Genomic DNA, 17,223 nt, shown 5'->3' on the forward strand with positions numbered 1-17,223 from the left:
CATCCTGACCATTCTTTCTGTTTACTATCTTTGTCCAGGATCATTGGTATTTGAGTTGCAAATGATGTAATTTTTTTTTGGTTTTCTTGTAGTACTTATAATTTTATGTTTTGTTCTGCTTCATTGTCTCTTATTCTATATAAAAGCTTTGTATATCTTGCATAAAACACTAAAAAAAATTATTTTAAATAATGTTGTATTTGGCCTGTTGTTCATTCTGAATTTCTGTGAAGGGCTTTGGGCATGGAAAAGATCTAAATAAAATGTGTTATTATTATTATTAAGAAATATCAAATATGAAATATTTTTCAAATTTATTCTGCAGAAACATAGCTAGTATAGAATAATCATAAGGGAGAGAAGCTTTAGTTTTATCTGTTGGGAGATTGCATTTTAGTTTATTTTAACACCATTTAACTATTGACATTTTCCATAAATTATGCATAACAATTTTTGATGCATCGAGTAAAAAGACATTCTTATTTCTATTTACTCTGCAGCTCAATATATGAAACGTGTGTGTTGGGCAACAATCCAAAGCCATGGTGCTGAAAATATTTTTCCCACAGTGCTGCGTCCAGGCTGAAAGTGGCCTTTTGATCGGCCGCTGGCTCCCTAAACACAACTCGGCTGTTGTTTTGGCTGTCATCCACTTCCCTTTCATTCCTTGCCAGGTAAAGCAATATCTGTGTCAGCTTCAAAATCTGATTAAGCTGGAGCTTGCCATTGTAGGTTCATGGAGCAAAGCTGTTAAAGGTCAGGAGAAACAGGACAACTTCATGGAGGATCTCTGCACTATCTTTCCTCAAGGTGACTGGCTTCAAATGTACAGTGAGAAAGGAAAGAGGGGATTCGACTGTCGAGTTATTCCGAGAAATGGAACCAAAACCATGAACAATGACAAAAATGTAGTTATCATCCATTATGACCAGCGAAAAGTGATGCTGTCTCAGCTTCACCCAGCAGATGGCTTGGTTCTTGGCTCTCAAAAAAATGTGTCAGAGCTTACAATGGTTTTCCAAACTGTATCCCAAAGCAAGGAGCTCTTCCATTCAGACAAATATGATGAAGGACCATTCAAAGTGACCCACTGGCAGTCAGAGGGCAGGGAGGCAAGTATCATCATTGAACTATGCAAGCAGGCTTCAGTGCCTGTGTGCTTCATGATTAACTGCTTTCTGACTGTCTGGTTCTGGATGTGCAAAAGCAGGTAAGAGACTTCACACACAACTCTGGGGTGAGGAGAACTCTGCCATTTAGCCTTTGGCAGTCCAAGCATGGCTTGGTCAGACTGACCATTTGTTTTTGTTTACAACTCAGGATCCTAAACTTATGGCCTGCACGCTTTGTGTCTAGCAAGTTGTCCACCTGTGTCCAGTTGAGCCACCGGGCAGAACAACTACAGATAATGAGCAATCCCAGGAAAACATCTGAGCATTTGGAATTCATGAGGTAATCTACTGTTTCAGCACATCCTTTAACTTGTCTGGAGTTTTCTTGCACTCCATATTTTTCAAGCCACTCCATATTGTTCCTTTGCTCTTCCCTTCATCTTGCATGCTTCACACTTCTTTGTTCTTACTCTCCTCTCTTTCTATTTGTCTTTTTTATTTATTCTTTCCCCCCATCCCCTACCTTTTACTTCACCAACTTCTTCCAGGTAATATTCCCAATTGGGCATTCAAAGGAGTCTTATAGGCAGTGGAGACTTGAGTTGGACAAGATGTATAGGATATCATCTGAGCTAGACGTTCTCTGCTGGGAGTCTTTGATTATGCATTGGATGATGAGTTTTATTTTTATTTGTCTTTGAAGCTCACAGGCAAGTGCTTTTGGGAGTAGTGATGAATTGAAGAGGTTCATTTTTAAGTGTGTTAGTTACTTACATGTTGGTTAGACATGCAAGTAAGAACCTCACTGTACACTGTTTTTCATTTTATATCTGCAGGAAAGGAAATATCTTCTTGTCATTCCTTATCGATTTAGCCCTTGGGCTGCTGCTCATCTCTTGGCTGTACAGAGAAAATTGCATTGCACGCCTTGCTGACATGTTGGTCCCTGCAGCAGATGTGAGTAGATCTTCAAAAAGAGTGCTACACACAATTAGCTGACCCTTCTTTCTCTCATCCTTCACTTAGAATAAGTGCTTTGTGTTTTGGTGTAGTCGGATAGCTTATGTTAAAAAAAGAAAAGAAAAGAAAAATACAAAGCTCAGTGTTCAACATATTTTTCTCAACAGAATATGTTGGTACATAGTTATGTAAATATTCTGCAATGCAGCTACAAAAAATTCAAAATTTTGAGAAATCAAAACTTTCTCCGAGTATAGTTTTTAATTACATGTGAAAGAAAACATTTTAGTTTTTGTATTTATCTGTTTTCTGGTAGTGAATAGGAGTGAAAGCCTATTCTATTCCAAGTGGTTTTGTCAGCAAAGCAGGAACAGGATCCCTAGACAGAGCCCAGTTGGAATATCTGGACAATCACAATCCAGTTGTTAGAAGTGCGTGCATGAAGGGTGTAGTGGTGTAAAGCGTAGTCGTCCGACAGCAAATATGACCATTATTTGTAGAAAGTGTGTACATTTTGCAGAATTATGATGTAGTAAATGTAAATTTAGATATTATTAGCAAAGTAGGGACATTTTGTTAAGTGACATATTGAGTATGCATAAAGGTGTGGACATAGTGGTAACAAGGGTGAGAGGTGTGTGAAAGAAATGCGGAAGTTATTTCCTATTTTGATTACTAAAGGAGCCTCTATGGGATTGAAGGAAGAAGTTTATGAAAGCTGTGTGAGGAGTGCTGTGTAGGAGTGAGACATGGCCAATGAAAACATTGAATTTTGCCTGCTAATTTCAGAGGCTGAATGTATCAGTAATAAATGGGAGCAAGGTAACTGGTACAGGACTTGAATATCTGTGTAGAAAGAAGGTCAAATCAAGATGCTTTCTAATTAATTTGCATCATGAAAATCCTCCTTATGTCATTCTCCTGAATGATAAAATGTGGTTGTAGGAACGTGTTTAATATTTTTATGCCTCACATGCAGTAGAATGTAGCTATGGAAGCTAGAGATCTTCAGCAGGCTCAGTGTATTTCAGTTTGTATTCTGCAATTACCTGGAGGCCATGCCAAATGCCATAATTTTTCATTGATGTTTATTTTATTTTCTAACATATTTTTATATTTGGCTTTGGGTTTCTTTACTGTATGGTGGAATTACTTTTCAACTGAGTGCCTTATCTCCCTATTTCACTTTTGCACAGTGTTATATTTGCTGTTATACGCTGGGACTGAGTTGTGAGTTGTGCACACACTTCTACAGAAAAATTACATTTGTGAATTGCTAACACTGGCGCTCAGAATCTGTATATAGCTAAGCTGTATCCTTTATATGTGTTCTTTATTAAACTAGGGGGCTCCGCCCCCTGCTCGCTTCGCTCACCTACCCCCGGGTTTGGTTTACCGGATATGCAATTTAAAGAGATTGTTAGTTTCATGGGAATTGTTAGATATGCATTATTTTCATTTTTACTTTAAAACTTTTGTAAAAATAATACTTGTCCTTCATTTCTAGCCCCGGGCGTGGTTACATCTTTTTCTCGCAGGATGTATAATGCTGCTCACGTTGTGAAGGGGGTGGGGCTGAACGCACGCTAAGGAGTATTGGTCGGATCTGCTGCTGGCAAGCTGCGTGTTTTGCTTGTCGCCTGTCGTTTTTTTAAGACCTGGTAGCACAAGAACCATGTCTGCCAACTGCAATCCAACAACTGCTAGGTTAGATGTCCGTGGACTTGTTTTAAATGATGTCTCACTGCCTTGTCTCACGTGACTTTGTAAAAACAACACTTGTCCTTTATTTCCGGCCCCAGGCATGATTAAATCTTTCTCGCAGGATGTATAACGCTGCTCGCGTTGTCAAGGGGGGGGGTGGCGGCCGAACGCATGCTAAGGAGATGCCGTCGGATCATCTGCTGCTGTTGCACTGCCCATTGATCATTTTAAAGCCTGTACAGAAGCTGTCCTTTTGCCACTTCGCGTCTCTGCTGCACACATTGTGAAGGGGGTGGGGGTTTAGTGTGGCTGAATGCACGCAAAGAGAAGCGGTCGGATCATCTGCTGGCTTTCTGCTGCTGGCGAGCTGTGTGTTTTGCTTGTCGCGTGTCATTGTTTTAAGAGCTGGGAGGAAGTTAAAGTGTCTCTCGCGGGACTTCAAATTTTCTTCCAAGACGATCACGTCTCGTCTCCCTAGTCTCCGTCCCAAAAATTTTTTTTTTATAATAGAGAGATAATGTACAATATACATTTGCTTATTCACTCTGTCCTTGTGTCCTGGTGGTAGTTGTTGTGGCAGTGCTCAGAGTTCAAAGGACCAGGCCACTCAGTCTTTAGCAACAGTCTCCACAAACGTCTTAGGAATTCCCAGATGTCCCCAAGCTAACTGAAAATTCAAACGGTATCACAAGGGTCTGTCTAAGGCTTTCTCCCATTGGGTCATGACTGGTATAATCCTGTGGAAAGCATTCAGGAGGAATTCCCACAACATACCTAAACCAAATCAATCAGCTCCTCCTGATCTATAGAGGCTTCTGTTCTACACAGAGGTACGTTTGTTTTGAACTCCTTTGTTATGGAGAACAAGCTCATCAAATCAACATGGCAAACCTCATTTGTATTGCTGGTATCAAAAATCCCATTTTTTCACTCACTACACAGGGTTCTCTGAAAATTTCTGTCTTGTTATTCAAAGGGTTTCATTTTGCAATGTGAAAAAAATGGAGAAAGATGCAAGTCCACTCCAAGACACACTCATATATATATATATATATATATATATATATATATATATATATATACACTCACACACACACACACTCTAACACAAGTCCAGAATCACCAATTCTTCTGACACCAAATTTTTAGTAAGCTAGGAGAAATAGGAGTTTGCAGTGAAAAAGCCATGCAGACAGAAGATAAAGTGCAGTGTCTACACAGAGGCATGGGTTTTGAAACCAGCTGAATCTGTGATTTAGCTTAAAAATGAACTATTCCATTATATCCTGCAATACTGCAAAGTGGTGTTTCAAGAAAAAAATGAAAAAACTTTATTTTATGCTTTTTATTATATGCTTAAGATCATTACACACATCACCAAACACAACCCTTCTGGGCTCACAAGAATTAGATAAGTACATGTGAATGTATTTTAGGCCTGAGGCTAAAGATACTTTCCAGGCAGTTTAACAGTCCAGAGACTGAACAGTACATGATTGTAGCAGTGACATGTGAGGTGATGTAGCAGACCCTATAATGGGTCAGTCTGTGATTAATGGACTCTCACATATGCTGAGTGATCATAGCTGCTGAAATTGATTAGCCTAACGCTGAAGTGACTTCCAGACAAACAGTATGGGAACAAATTTCACCATGCACTACTGCACTAGGAACTCAATTAAACGTAGGATACTCTAATGTAATGCATCTTGAGCCTGATTTCAAATAAGACTAATTTACGATATTTCCATCTGGCCAATCCAAAGTTGAGGACTGCTGCTTAAATATAAATGAAATGTTGAATTACTAATGCAAATGCAAATATACAGCGCCTATAAAAAGTATTAACGTCTTGGAAGTTTTTCACATGTTTTTATATAACATTGAATCACAGTTGATTTACAGTAATTTGGAATTCATGATATTGATTAGGCACTGAACCATTTGGGGAAAATGTCTAAGTACAGTTTCTCTGACAGGTATTGCCATTGCGATTTGATTTGTGATATAATTTTTTTAAAGTCACATTTCAGTTCAATAATATATAGTTCAGTTTAATAGATTTAAAACATGATTGAGCATTACCACATGAGATTGTGATTTAATATTCTTTGTTAATCCCTAAGGGGAAATTGTGTTTTTGTGTGACCTTTGAGGGTCAGAGGGCAGGACCAGCCATTGTAGAGCACCGCTGGAGCAATTTTCAGATTAAAGGCCTTCCTCAGGTGGCCAATGGAGTAAAATCCCTTCTGATAATAATGGGATTTGAACCAACAACCATCAAAATATTATCTGCTTTATATTCTAATGCAAGGATGATGTTTTTATTGCATTTTTAATTGGCATAGAACATAGAACTGTTTTAATCTGTGACTTGTGGTTCAGGAGTAATATCTAAATATTTCACAAATCTGTAACCATCCATCCATCCATTATCCAACCTGCTATATCCTAACTATAGGGTCACGGGGGTCTGCTGGAGCCAATCCCAGCCAACACAGGGCACAAAGCAGGAAACAAACCCCGGGCGGGGCACCAGCCCACCGCAGAATCTGTAACCAATAGAACATTATTCACTGATGTGATCAACAGAAAAGACTATGAAATGTCAAAGTAAAAACAGATTCACAATTCACAATTATTTTGCGTTTTATATTTGTAATTATTTCAGACTACTTTGCAGAGATATTTTTATTTGCACAGTAATATGATGGTGTCTCATGGATAAAAAGATTCCCTCAACTAAGAACAGGCTTATAAGACAGCAGATATCTTTATGTCCTGACTACAATTTTCAGAGGTAGATTTCTTTAGAGGGTCTTGAGAAGTTGTGAGTCCTATGTGTTTAGAGGCATGTTCAGTATTCACTCTCCCCACCCATATGTATGAATTGTGTATATAATTTTAACACATTTTGATTTACTTCTCTCTAGTGTGTGTATTTTTGAATATTTTAAATACAATTTTAAAGGTTTATGCATAAATGAATACATACATTTAAACCACAGCTTGAATAGTAAAACTAATTGCATCTTAACCTCTGTACAAAGAACAAACATGACAACTCACACCAAGCTTCGTTTATACTGAATTGATGATTTTAAAGTCAGGAGTACAATACACTACACCCCAACCTTCAGCATAAGAGTAGCCTTCCTGGTGAGATGAATGAAAAGCAACTACTATTTGTGTACAAAACAATCCTCTTTCATATTGAAATAACACACACAAGTCCCTGGCTTGCTTAAATGACAGAAGTACTATGCTGAAAATGCAGTCAGCAGTCGTCATAGCCATTTAGTTGCTTATTTCTCTTCTCTTACTCCATCTAGATTTGTGAGGTTCTTCTGAGCAAAGGTGTAAAGTACACAGTAATATGATGAGCCTAGCTAGATTTACAGCATAAGTGGAAGCTGAGCTAATGTATATTTTTGTTTTTCAGGGTCCATATTACGGTTTTTTATATATTCACTGTGATTAAGCATTATTTAATATGGATGCTGAAAAAATAATTCCTCACATTACCTTTCTATTTGGGGTAACTGTGACAGCTATCATAGTGTGGTAAGTAGGACAAAGTAACAGGAAACAAAAAGAGATTGCTCTGATCAACTGGAAAAGACACATATTGGTGCAGTTAAACAAATCTTGAGGAAATCAAGTGGTTAAAATGTTGTTTACATCTGTAATGGGTTCATTCATGTACTGTAGTTAACTTTGCACTGTGCATTTTTGTGCAATTATTTGTGTATTTTATATTTTTATATGTAACACAAATGATATACAGTATTCACAATAATACAATGTACAGTTCGGACTTGATAAAATGGTGCAAATTTAGCTTGAAGTTGCATGAATTTGCCACATGAACTGCTGGATGAGCTCCAACCCATTGATATTACTTTTATGCATACATGGTTGTTCTGAAATACCAAATACTGAAATGACTACTGCAGTCACAGCATCAACAAAAAAAAAAATGTTTGCCAGATGCCCATGAAGAAACCCTCTGTGCTACTTATCATTTACCTTGATCTGTTTTATCTGTTTTTAGCGGTGCTTAGCATTAACACTCAATCATTGTCCATGTGGAGCATACACATTCTCCTTGGGTCTGTGTGGGTTTTCCTCCCACATCTCCAAAGATGTGTGGGTTTGGTTATTATTATCTTTGTGAGGGAGCATGCATAAGTTGACCTCTGAATCGACTGGTACCCCTGTCCAAAGCTGGTTTCTGCATTGTTTTTCAAAGCTATCCTGACAGGCTCCATCCCTTGACTCCCTGAGTTGGATTTAATTTATTTTAGAGTGTTATGCATCAGTTTATGGTGGTTTCTTCTACATTTTATGACTTTATTTATCTCTGTTGTCTTATTTTAGCGTGTTGCAGAAGAGCTTCAGCAGCTGTTGCAGTGGCTGATGGGAGCACCTGCTGGGTTAAAAATGAACCGTGCATTGGACCAGGTGCTAGGAAAGTTCTTCCTCTATCACATCCACCTATGGATCAGTGAGTGTTACCTTGTTTTCAGAATCACACTAGACACATGGACCAAGAAAGTCATTTTTATCTTACAAGTGCTTTCTTTTTTAAAATGCAGCTTTTTTTCATTTTAAAACTTTTTTGAGACGTGACAAACTGTGCTATGCAGTTTCAATGCAAAAATTAGTGAACCCTTGGAGTTAGATTTTTGCATTAATTATTTATGAAAATGTTAGTCATATCTTCAACAAAGTTGTAATAATAGATACACACAATCTGTTTAAACAACTGCACAATTACAATTGAACTTTTTGTTGACATTGATTACATTATTTAAATATTGAAAGTCTAAGAAGGAAAAAATTAATTAAACGTCTTATTTCTCCAAAAGCTAACTGGAGTTAGGTATTCCAATGAATGAGATGAGATTGGAGGTTAAACAAAGATCTCTTAAAAAATATCTGTTCATGTGAAACCTGATCAGAAGAAATAACAAAGGACCTTAGAAGGAAAAATTACAGACATGCCTTAAGCTGGCAAAAGCCACAAAAACATTTCTAAAAGTTCAACAAGACATAATAAGACTAATCGTTCACCAATGGAGAAAATTCATTACTGTTGCTACTTTTCTTAGGAGCAGTGTTTGAAGGGGACTGGAACATCAGGGAACGCTATTCAACTGTTTCTAAAATTTTCATTTAAGCATACTGATGTTTTACTTTCTAACCCCATGTGATACGTCGAGTGCTGGTCATGCACCTTGCAGTTTTAAGATTAGCAGTTCCTTCTTTTCTTCGGTGTCAAGTGTATAGAGGAAACTTAAAATTCTCCCATTTAAGTAACATATTCTTTCACAGATTGGTGGATTTTGATAATGTCAGTGCAAGGCCTTCATGTAATGCTGGGGAAAGTAGCATTTTGATTTTTTTTTTTTTTAAAAAGTTAACAAAAATTATGACTTTTGTACATAACAGTAAACTCCATATGTAAGAAACTGAATTTGCTTGGCCTATCAATGAGCCAAGGACATAGGTTGTTAAAAGAATAGAGTAAACGCCACATGTCCTGTAGCAGCACAGGCAGCAGAGATAGACAGGAAACTACACTAAGAAGGAAGATAAGTATAGTGACTTGGATCTATGAGGAAATATGCAGGTGAGAGCCTGCAATGGGGCAGAGCCATGTGTCCTGTGGCAACATAAAAGGAGCTGTGCTGAACACCATTAAATGGCTGGACAGAAAGGGGAGAAAAAAAAATAGGTGCTGTGTGGAGGTCCTGTACTTATTGGTCCTCTCCAAATTCTAACCGTGGAGTAATCCTAAGAAAATGACATCTGCTCAGGTATACAGCGAAAATTAGTCTGAATCTATCATAAAGGACTAAATGAACGGTTATTCCAATTACCATCAATTGCTGGTGGTGTTCATGTCAATCTTTTCTCCATCACATTTTTGGTTGTTACATACTAAAGATGAATTAAAAGTGCACACAAAAAAGCTTTGACGATTACCCATGAAAGAAAGCAGGAAAAAATACACCTTTTTGAATCTGATTCTGTTCTTCTGCTTTATGCACAGTTTGAGCATATTTTTTTTAGGGGTTTCATTTTCAAAAACAAAAAACATACCTGGTAGTTAAGGAGGGGATTGTGCGCATAATTAGTATGACTTCCTTTTTTTTTTTTTTTTTGAACTTCAGGTATGGCTGTCTAACAAAGATCATGGCAAGAGCATACCATGGAGTGCTAAAGGTGGTAAAAAAAGAGCCCTGGGATAATAGCAAAGGGCATGCGAAAATTGCTTGACTAGCCAACATCACTATTCGTGTGTCTGCTTTAAAAAAACAATTAACAAGAATCGAGTTCATAGAAGGAAACCACAGAGGAAACTACTACTCTTCAAAAGAAGCAATGAATGCATGTCTCAAGTTTGAAACAGACTTGTTAGATGGTCTGTCACTTGAGTCTTAAAAAGGCTCGCTAATTCAAGATGACTAAGACCAAGACACAGGAGTGTAAATCAATAAAATAATGGCTTAATCTGAAGAAAATGTGTAATCTGAAATGGCCAAAGTAGAGTCCAGACCTCACTTCAAATGCCTTTATCAAGCCTGAACAGAGGAGAGCTGTTTGCACAAGGAATCTTAGAAATATCAATGAATTGAAACAGTTATGTAAGGAACAGTGGTCTAAAATTCCTTCTAACCACTATGCAAGTTAAATCAGCAGTTGCAGGAAACATTTGATTTAGGTTATTGCTGTTAAAGGGGATTTTACCAGTTACTAAATATAAGGGTTCACATACTTTTTCCAGCCTAGACTGTTAATTTTTAAGCAATATGTTGAGTATTAGCAAGAAGAAGTACAATTGTTTGTTTGTTTTTACTTTAAACTGATTGTGTTAGTTTATTGTTGTGACTTTATAGAATATTAGACCATATTTTTATGAGTAATTAATCCAGAAATCAAGGTGATTGCAAAGTGTTCACAAGCTTTTTTCTTACAATTGTATCTAAGAAAACTCATAATGAAAAAAGCTGGGGAGAGAGACTTGTGTGATATAGAAACTTTACCGTTTGTAGAACAAGCTAGATCTCTTTGGCATCTCTTTCAGTGCAGCCATTTCTGTGCCACTTTTTTCTTCTAAAATATGTTCACAATTACTATTTCCCCACTTGTGTTCTTCTGTTTCAGGCTATATTCATCTAATGTCACCATTCATTGGAATGATCCTGTGGTACCTGGGCTTGTCTGCATGTCTTGGCCTAACCATTGCCCTCTCAGTATTTTCCGACATCGTTGCCCTGCTCACCTTTCACATCTACTGTTTTTATGTCTACGGAGCAAGGTATGAGAAATAGCAGAGGATATGGGATAAAAGCAGGTTATAAACGCAGTGATTTGCAGATTGTGTCTTTCAGTTAATTTTTACATTTTTTGCTTCACAGTAGTTTGTCTCTTGGGACTGGAGATTAACCAAAAGGAGAATGAATGAATTAAGAACAAATCCAGAAATTAATGTATCGTGAACAAATCTAATATAGAAATGAGCAGTAGTTGATAAAATAAAACAGATCCAGACGGGTAAGGTCTCTAGACAGTATTAAAATTTTAGAAAATCCTAGGCATTTGCTTTCCTATTTTGGCAAATATACAAAGAAACAGAGTAAAAAATCAGGACATTCCTATCATCATTAAACTAAACCGCATTCCATTCATATATGATTGTTATACAAATATATCATTATCTAACCTGCTTAATACAGTTCAGGGTCAGTAGGTCTGAATCAAGCACAGCTAAAGCATAAAGCTGCAAAGTGGGCTGCGTAGCTATAGAGACAGACAAAACATCAGTGAATAACAAAATGCATTCTAGAAATTAAGCACAAGTCTGCCTTCAAATAATAAAGTAACAGAATTCTCAAACCTGCTTAAGGGGAGTAAAGGTTAGAACTTAGCCCAGTAGTCCTGGGTACAAGGCAGGGAACAGGTCAAGACATGGCGCCAGTCCTCATGCACACACACTTAAAAAAGGCCAATTTGAATTTGCCAATTAAGTTTACATGTATGTCTTTGGGGATGATGCTTGTTCATAAACATTCCCAAAGATTTACTAAAGCTCCAGTAGAACTGGTAGCATTGTGCTGTCTGTGGGCAAATAATACATTATTAAATTAGTATTTGCTGTGGTTTTAATTACATTTCTGGTGTTCAGATTTTTTTTTTTTTTTTTTTGTGGAAGAAAGAATAAATGTTGATAAATTTAGCAGTTTTCTAGGGTATTACTGTTGCACTGCGGATTGCATATATTCATAAACCAGAAGTGACAGCACTACTAGATTATATCAGTTGTGTTATGCAAGACCAAACAACTGAATTGTAAAGACAGGAGATAAATTACATGTCTGTTATTAAAAAAAAAAACTTGTGATGATACATGAAGAAGAGAGATCTTTTGAAGAGAGACACTTTCACGTCCCGTGAGACGGACAAGTCACATCATGCTTACAACCTTTGGAAGCAAGTCCCGTAATATACATGCAGAGCAGGTTAGAAATAATGGAAGTAGGGAAATTTGAAAGTCTCGAAAAAAGAGAGTAAAAATTACATTAGCGCGAACAGACGGAAAATATTACTCGGTGAAATGACGGAACAGCGAAAAGAGATTGCATAGTGTTTGAGGATGTCTGGGTGACAAGAGAGACAAGGCAGTCGGACAAAAGGACAGGTGCTGTACAGGCTTTTAAATGTTTGAAGCGCCGCACAAAATGCAGATCACGCTGCATGGCAGCAGCAGCAGCAAGCCAGCAGATGATCGAGCAAAGAGGAGGTAAAAATAAATGTATTTGTTTCCCATTGTATCACCGTTTAAGAGGGGGTTTCGGAGGAGTGACCGCGTCTCCTTGGGGTGCATTCAGCTCCCCTCTTCACAACAGCACATAGCGCTTGCGAGGTGGGGGGGTGGGGGGGGGGGTTTGGGGTTGGTGAGCAAGGGGCGAAGCTAATTTATGGGTTAGCTTGGTTTACCTTGTACAGTGGAACCTCGGTTCACGAACGTCTCGGTACACGTACAACTTGGTTTACGACCAAAAAGTTCGCCAAGCTTTTGCCTCAGTTCACGACCACACACTCGGTATACAAACAAGCCAGGTTCCCTTTCGGTTTGTACAGGTTCAGTCTCTCCCTGTGCATTTCCTGTGTAGTGAGCAAGCGAGAGAGCGCGGCACACACACACACACACAGGCAGCACGAGAGACAGAGAGAGCCGAGCGCACAAACACAGGAGCACGTGCGCGAGAGAGGCGCACACACACAGGAGTGCGCTAGAGAGACACACACACAGGCGCTCCAGGCTCGCAAAAGAGAGACGCACACACACACAGGCGCTCCAGGCTCGCAAAAGAGAGACGCACGCACACACACACAGGCGAGAGAGAGAGTGAGAGCGACCGAGGGACGCATAAGGTAGAGAAGGCTTGTTTTTGTTTTCAGTTCTATTTACAGTGATCGGTTCGTAGCCTGCATTGTTGCAATGTTACTTTTCTTGGTGGTTTATTAAATTACGGATTTTTCAAATGTTCATTTTTTCCCCTGTGCTTAAAACTCATTAAAAAAAGTGTTTTTAGCGAGTAGTTCCTACCACTATTGCACGAACTATTGCAGTGTTAGTTTTCTCTGTTGTTCAAGGTTTTCTCAGTGTTATTCAATGTTTTTACATTTAGTTTACCATTACGCTGTGCATTCTATGGTATAATTAACTATATTTGTGCTTAAAAACTAAAATATATATACATACAGTTCGTACGGTCTGAAACGGATTAATTGTATTTACATACAATCCTATGGGAGAAATTGCTTTGGTTCACGACCAGAGTTTTGGAATGAATTATGGTCGTGAACCGGTGTTCCACTGTACAGTTCTTATATGGAAAAATAAAGTCATTGACCAGACTTGTTAGTGTCATAACTATTTGGTATTCACAAACCCAACCCACCCCCAATGCATCCCCCAAAAAAATTCCATCTGCCATTACTGGCTACTAACTCATCACCATTTGATTTACTTTTTGGTGTCCTGATCATCTTGTCAAAATTATACTCTGTAAGCTATGGGAAAAGAAGTAGTGTCACCTCAGAATGAAAAGTGTCAAATTCACTCTGCATAACATCACCTTGGCTTCAGTTTTTATCCCTGTGTCATATTAAATCACCTGGGTGATGCCAGATGTATAATTAGCCTAAGGGTGCCAGAGATTTATTTACATCACAATCTGGCATCTCTCCTTTGTTGCTATCTGGAGTAGTGATGTTGTAATTTACTATTTCTGTGATTTGTTGAATTTTTAAATTTAACTGAACAGTGCATTGAGCTGGTGATAATGGTCTTCTGGAAAGCCCATCTGTTGTTTATAGCTTTTTATAGGACACTTTTAAGTTTTATACCTTTGTTTTCAGTTATTTGACAAGGATATATACAGGTATTTATCATTTACTTTTAAAGATCACATTTGAAGATTGCATTTTATTGGATTTCTTTCTGTTAGTGACACTACAAACAACATGCCCACTTTTTTTGATGTAGATGGTAGTAGTAGTATTGCTACCTGCACAGAATGCATTGAAATTCATGTACAGTATCCATGTCCAACCAACATCCAACATGATATGATAGAAAAATGCATTAAAATGAATATATTTATTGAATACAAAACACAAACCGTCCACCTAATGTACTACTTCTCTGTTTCAATACCACTTGTTCAGTGACACTGACCCCAAGAAAAACTCCAATATAGTTAGTACTAAGCAGTAATATAAAAAGAGAAAACATTTCTTGTTTAGAGCAGTAACCACATATATAGTACTTTGCAAAATCACTGTTACGATGATTAAAATTTCATATATTGAATCATAATGCATTCTTGTTGCCTCCTTATTGCCAGTTTTTACATGAACTACAAGTATTTTATAAGGAAATACATGCTAGCCCCCTCTTAGTGTAATAGTCTTTTGTTATGGTTCTGACCTGAACTCTCATCCTCACATTTATATTTTTAGGCTCTACTGTCTAAAGATCTATGGCTTATCCTCACTGTGGAGACTTTTCCGAGGAAAGAAGTGGAATGTCCTAAGGCAGCGAGTGGACTCTTGTTCTTATGATCTGGACCAGGTAAGTTGTACAACAGCACTGTTTGATCCAGATGAAGACTGGTCTGGTGGGAACAAAAATAAAAATATGTGAATGATGGTTATATTTCTACTACATATTCATGTATTACATTATAAATCACTTGGGATAAATGCATCATCTAAATAAAGCACAATTGTTTTGGTATTTTGACAGATGAAGCCCTGACAGGTTAATTAACGTGTTGAGAGTGATATACTGAGGCAGTGATAATCGAGACTGACCTGGTAAATGTGAGCTCCAAAGTCCAAAATCTGTACTAGGCCACAATGGTTGGTTAACATTACCTCCTTAGCCATGATTCACAGTTCAGCAAGGCAAGACTGATAACCTGCTAGTCTAGAACCAAAATAAAATGTTACATCACAGTTCAGAATGTAGTTAGCCATGGAGGGTGTTACAGCGTGAAAGACTTAAGATTTTTCCTTTTGAAGAATTCTGTTATCATAGTGTGGTGGTTAAAAACCTTGGCTTACATAAGGCTAAATGCTTACATTCATAATCAGTGTGTGACCACTTAATGTACTTGTCTTTAATTGTTCTTCACACCATTCTCTACCCAGTCTGCTTTATCTGACACAACCTATTATTGGTATGAACAAAGTCATACTTAAACTATCAATATTTTTTAAGATTAAGGAATTTTGTATAAATTAAAAACGGATATCCTCTCATTTTTGTTACTTTGAAGTTTACTATTCTAGAGAATCAACATTATGATTTGCACTTTGCAGTACTCATTAATGTCACAAGATGGTGATCTTGTTCAAATTTTAATTTTACACCAAGGTCAGTTTTCAAAATTTAAATGTATTTTCAGAATGAATTTATATGCTGCATAAGACAAGAAATACAATCTAGTCATGTAATAGTTTCTAATGGTAACCATCAAAAACCTTTAAAGTAGTTTTGAAAGTCCCAGGGTAGATGGATATCAGTAGTCCAGTTTCTCATTTGGCAAATGTACTTTAATTTTAGTCATAATATTAGTCATGTAAGGAACTAGTACATGTTATCTACACAGCATTTTTTACCTGCCCTTCAGTGAGATCGGAAGTTGTCCCATGGTTTTTATTAACATCAATATGTTCCTTGTAAATATTGTTATGCATTCCATCCACATACCAACACAGCACTCCGCTTATGTTTACCTAGAAAAATACAGTCCTCCAAATTACCACAGGATGTGTAACATTTTTAATTTTTTTATAACATTTTATCCTATGACGTTTGGTTTGTTGTAAAATGGTTTGTTGTAGTTCTGTCCATTACATAAAACATGATTACGTATATAAGTGTGAAAAGACAGGTTTGTGCAGGTTGCATGTTTATGACACAAAGCCACATTTAATTCCATTCATTCATTACTCCATCTTTTTTTCTGAACCAGCCTACACCACTACAAAGCTGCAGGGCTGGCAGCACCTGGTTCAAAACAGATCCTAATCCTGGATGTGTTGTCAGTTCATTGTAAGATACAATCATTCATCAGAAGCCAAATTACATTCACCAATTAACCTAAAAGCACATATTGGTATGTGAATAAACAAGTAAAACACCTGGAAAAATGCACACAGACACTTAGGCAAATGTACACTTTAAACTCCGTTAGTGATAGTGCCATAAGCCAAATTCATGGCACACTAGCGCACAAACTGATGTTCACACCAGGCCAATTTAGATTTCCCAGTTAACATAATTCATTTTTCTGGGATGGAGAGTAGGCTGTAATGCCTAGGAAGAAACTACAGAAAGACTGGAAGAATATCCATAAATTTCATATTGGTGGTGATTAAGCATGAATTTAAACCTGGTTCTAAGAAGCTGCCATTATGGTTACCTCAGACATTAAAATTATTTATAGCTTGTAAACACACAAGTTAGCAGTGCTATTAAAAAGTGTCTTTACTGCCTTTCCACCTGTGGCTTACAAAATATGGATGAAGAAGTATTTAGGAATCGAATATATGTGCAGGAAGCTTAAAATAAGTGAAACCTTTTCCTTCTGTTCTTCCTTTTACCAGTTTTTTTAAGCCTGCTTCCCTATAGAAATGTTTTTGAAAGTGACCATGCAACACAGTGGTCTGTGGAAACATGTATTATTAGAAGGATTTGAACTAGTGATGTCTGCACGTGTGTAACCCAGCTGATGTTGGTTTTTTTGTTTGTTTTATTTTTAAGCTCTTCATTGGGACTCTTCTCTTCACAATTCTTTTGTTCCTGCTTCCAACTACTGTCCTGTATTACCTTGTCTTCACCTTGGTATGAGAGTGCCTGCCT

The 17,223-nt window shown here is 37.4% G+C and overlaps 1 protein-coding gene across 2 annotated transcripts in view; it reads left to right on the forward strand.

The window, feature by feature from the left end:
- pigq (phosphatidylinositol glycan anchor biosynthesis, class Q) overlaps nt 1-17,223 on the forward strand; it is a 30,850-nt gene that overhangs the window by 10,880 nt on the left and 2,747 nt on the right. For both annotated transcript variants that reach the window (XM_028813777.2, XM_028813775.2), the window contains exons 2-8: nt 501-1,210; nt 1,321-1,452; nt 1,949-2,069; nt 8,157-8,283; nt 10,950-11,103; nt 14,814-14,925; nt 17,125-17,205. In XM_028813777.2, the coding sequence (XP_028669610.1) occupies nt 543-1,210; nt 1,321-1,452; nt 1,949-2,069; nt 8,157-8,283; nt 10,950-11,103; nt 14,814-14,925; nt 17,125-17,205 (1,395 nt within the window). In that variant the 5' untranslated portion in view covers nt 501-542. The remainder of the gene's footprint in view (nt 1-500; nt 1,211-1,320; nt 1,453-1,948; nt 2,070-8,156; nt 8,284-10,949; nt 11,104-14,813; nt 14,926-17,124; nt 17,206-17,223) is intronic.

This window comes from Erpetoichthys calabaricus, chromosome 11 (assembly GCF_900747795.2).
Source record: "Erpetoichthys calabaricus chromosome 11, fErpCal1.3, whole genome shotgun sequence".
Taxonomy (NCBI): Eukaryota; Metazoa; Chordata; class Cladistia; order Polypteriformes; family Polypteridae; genus Erpetoichthys; species Erpetoichthys calabaricus.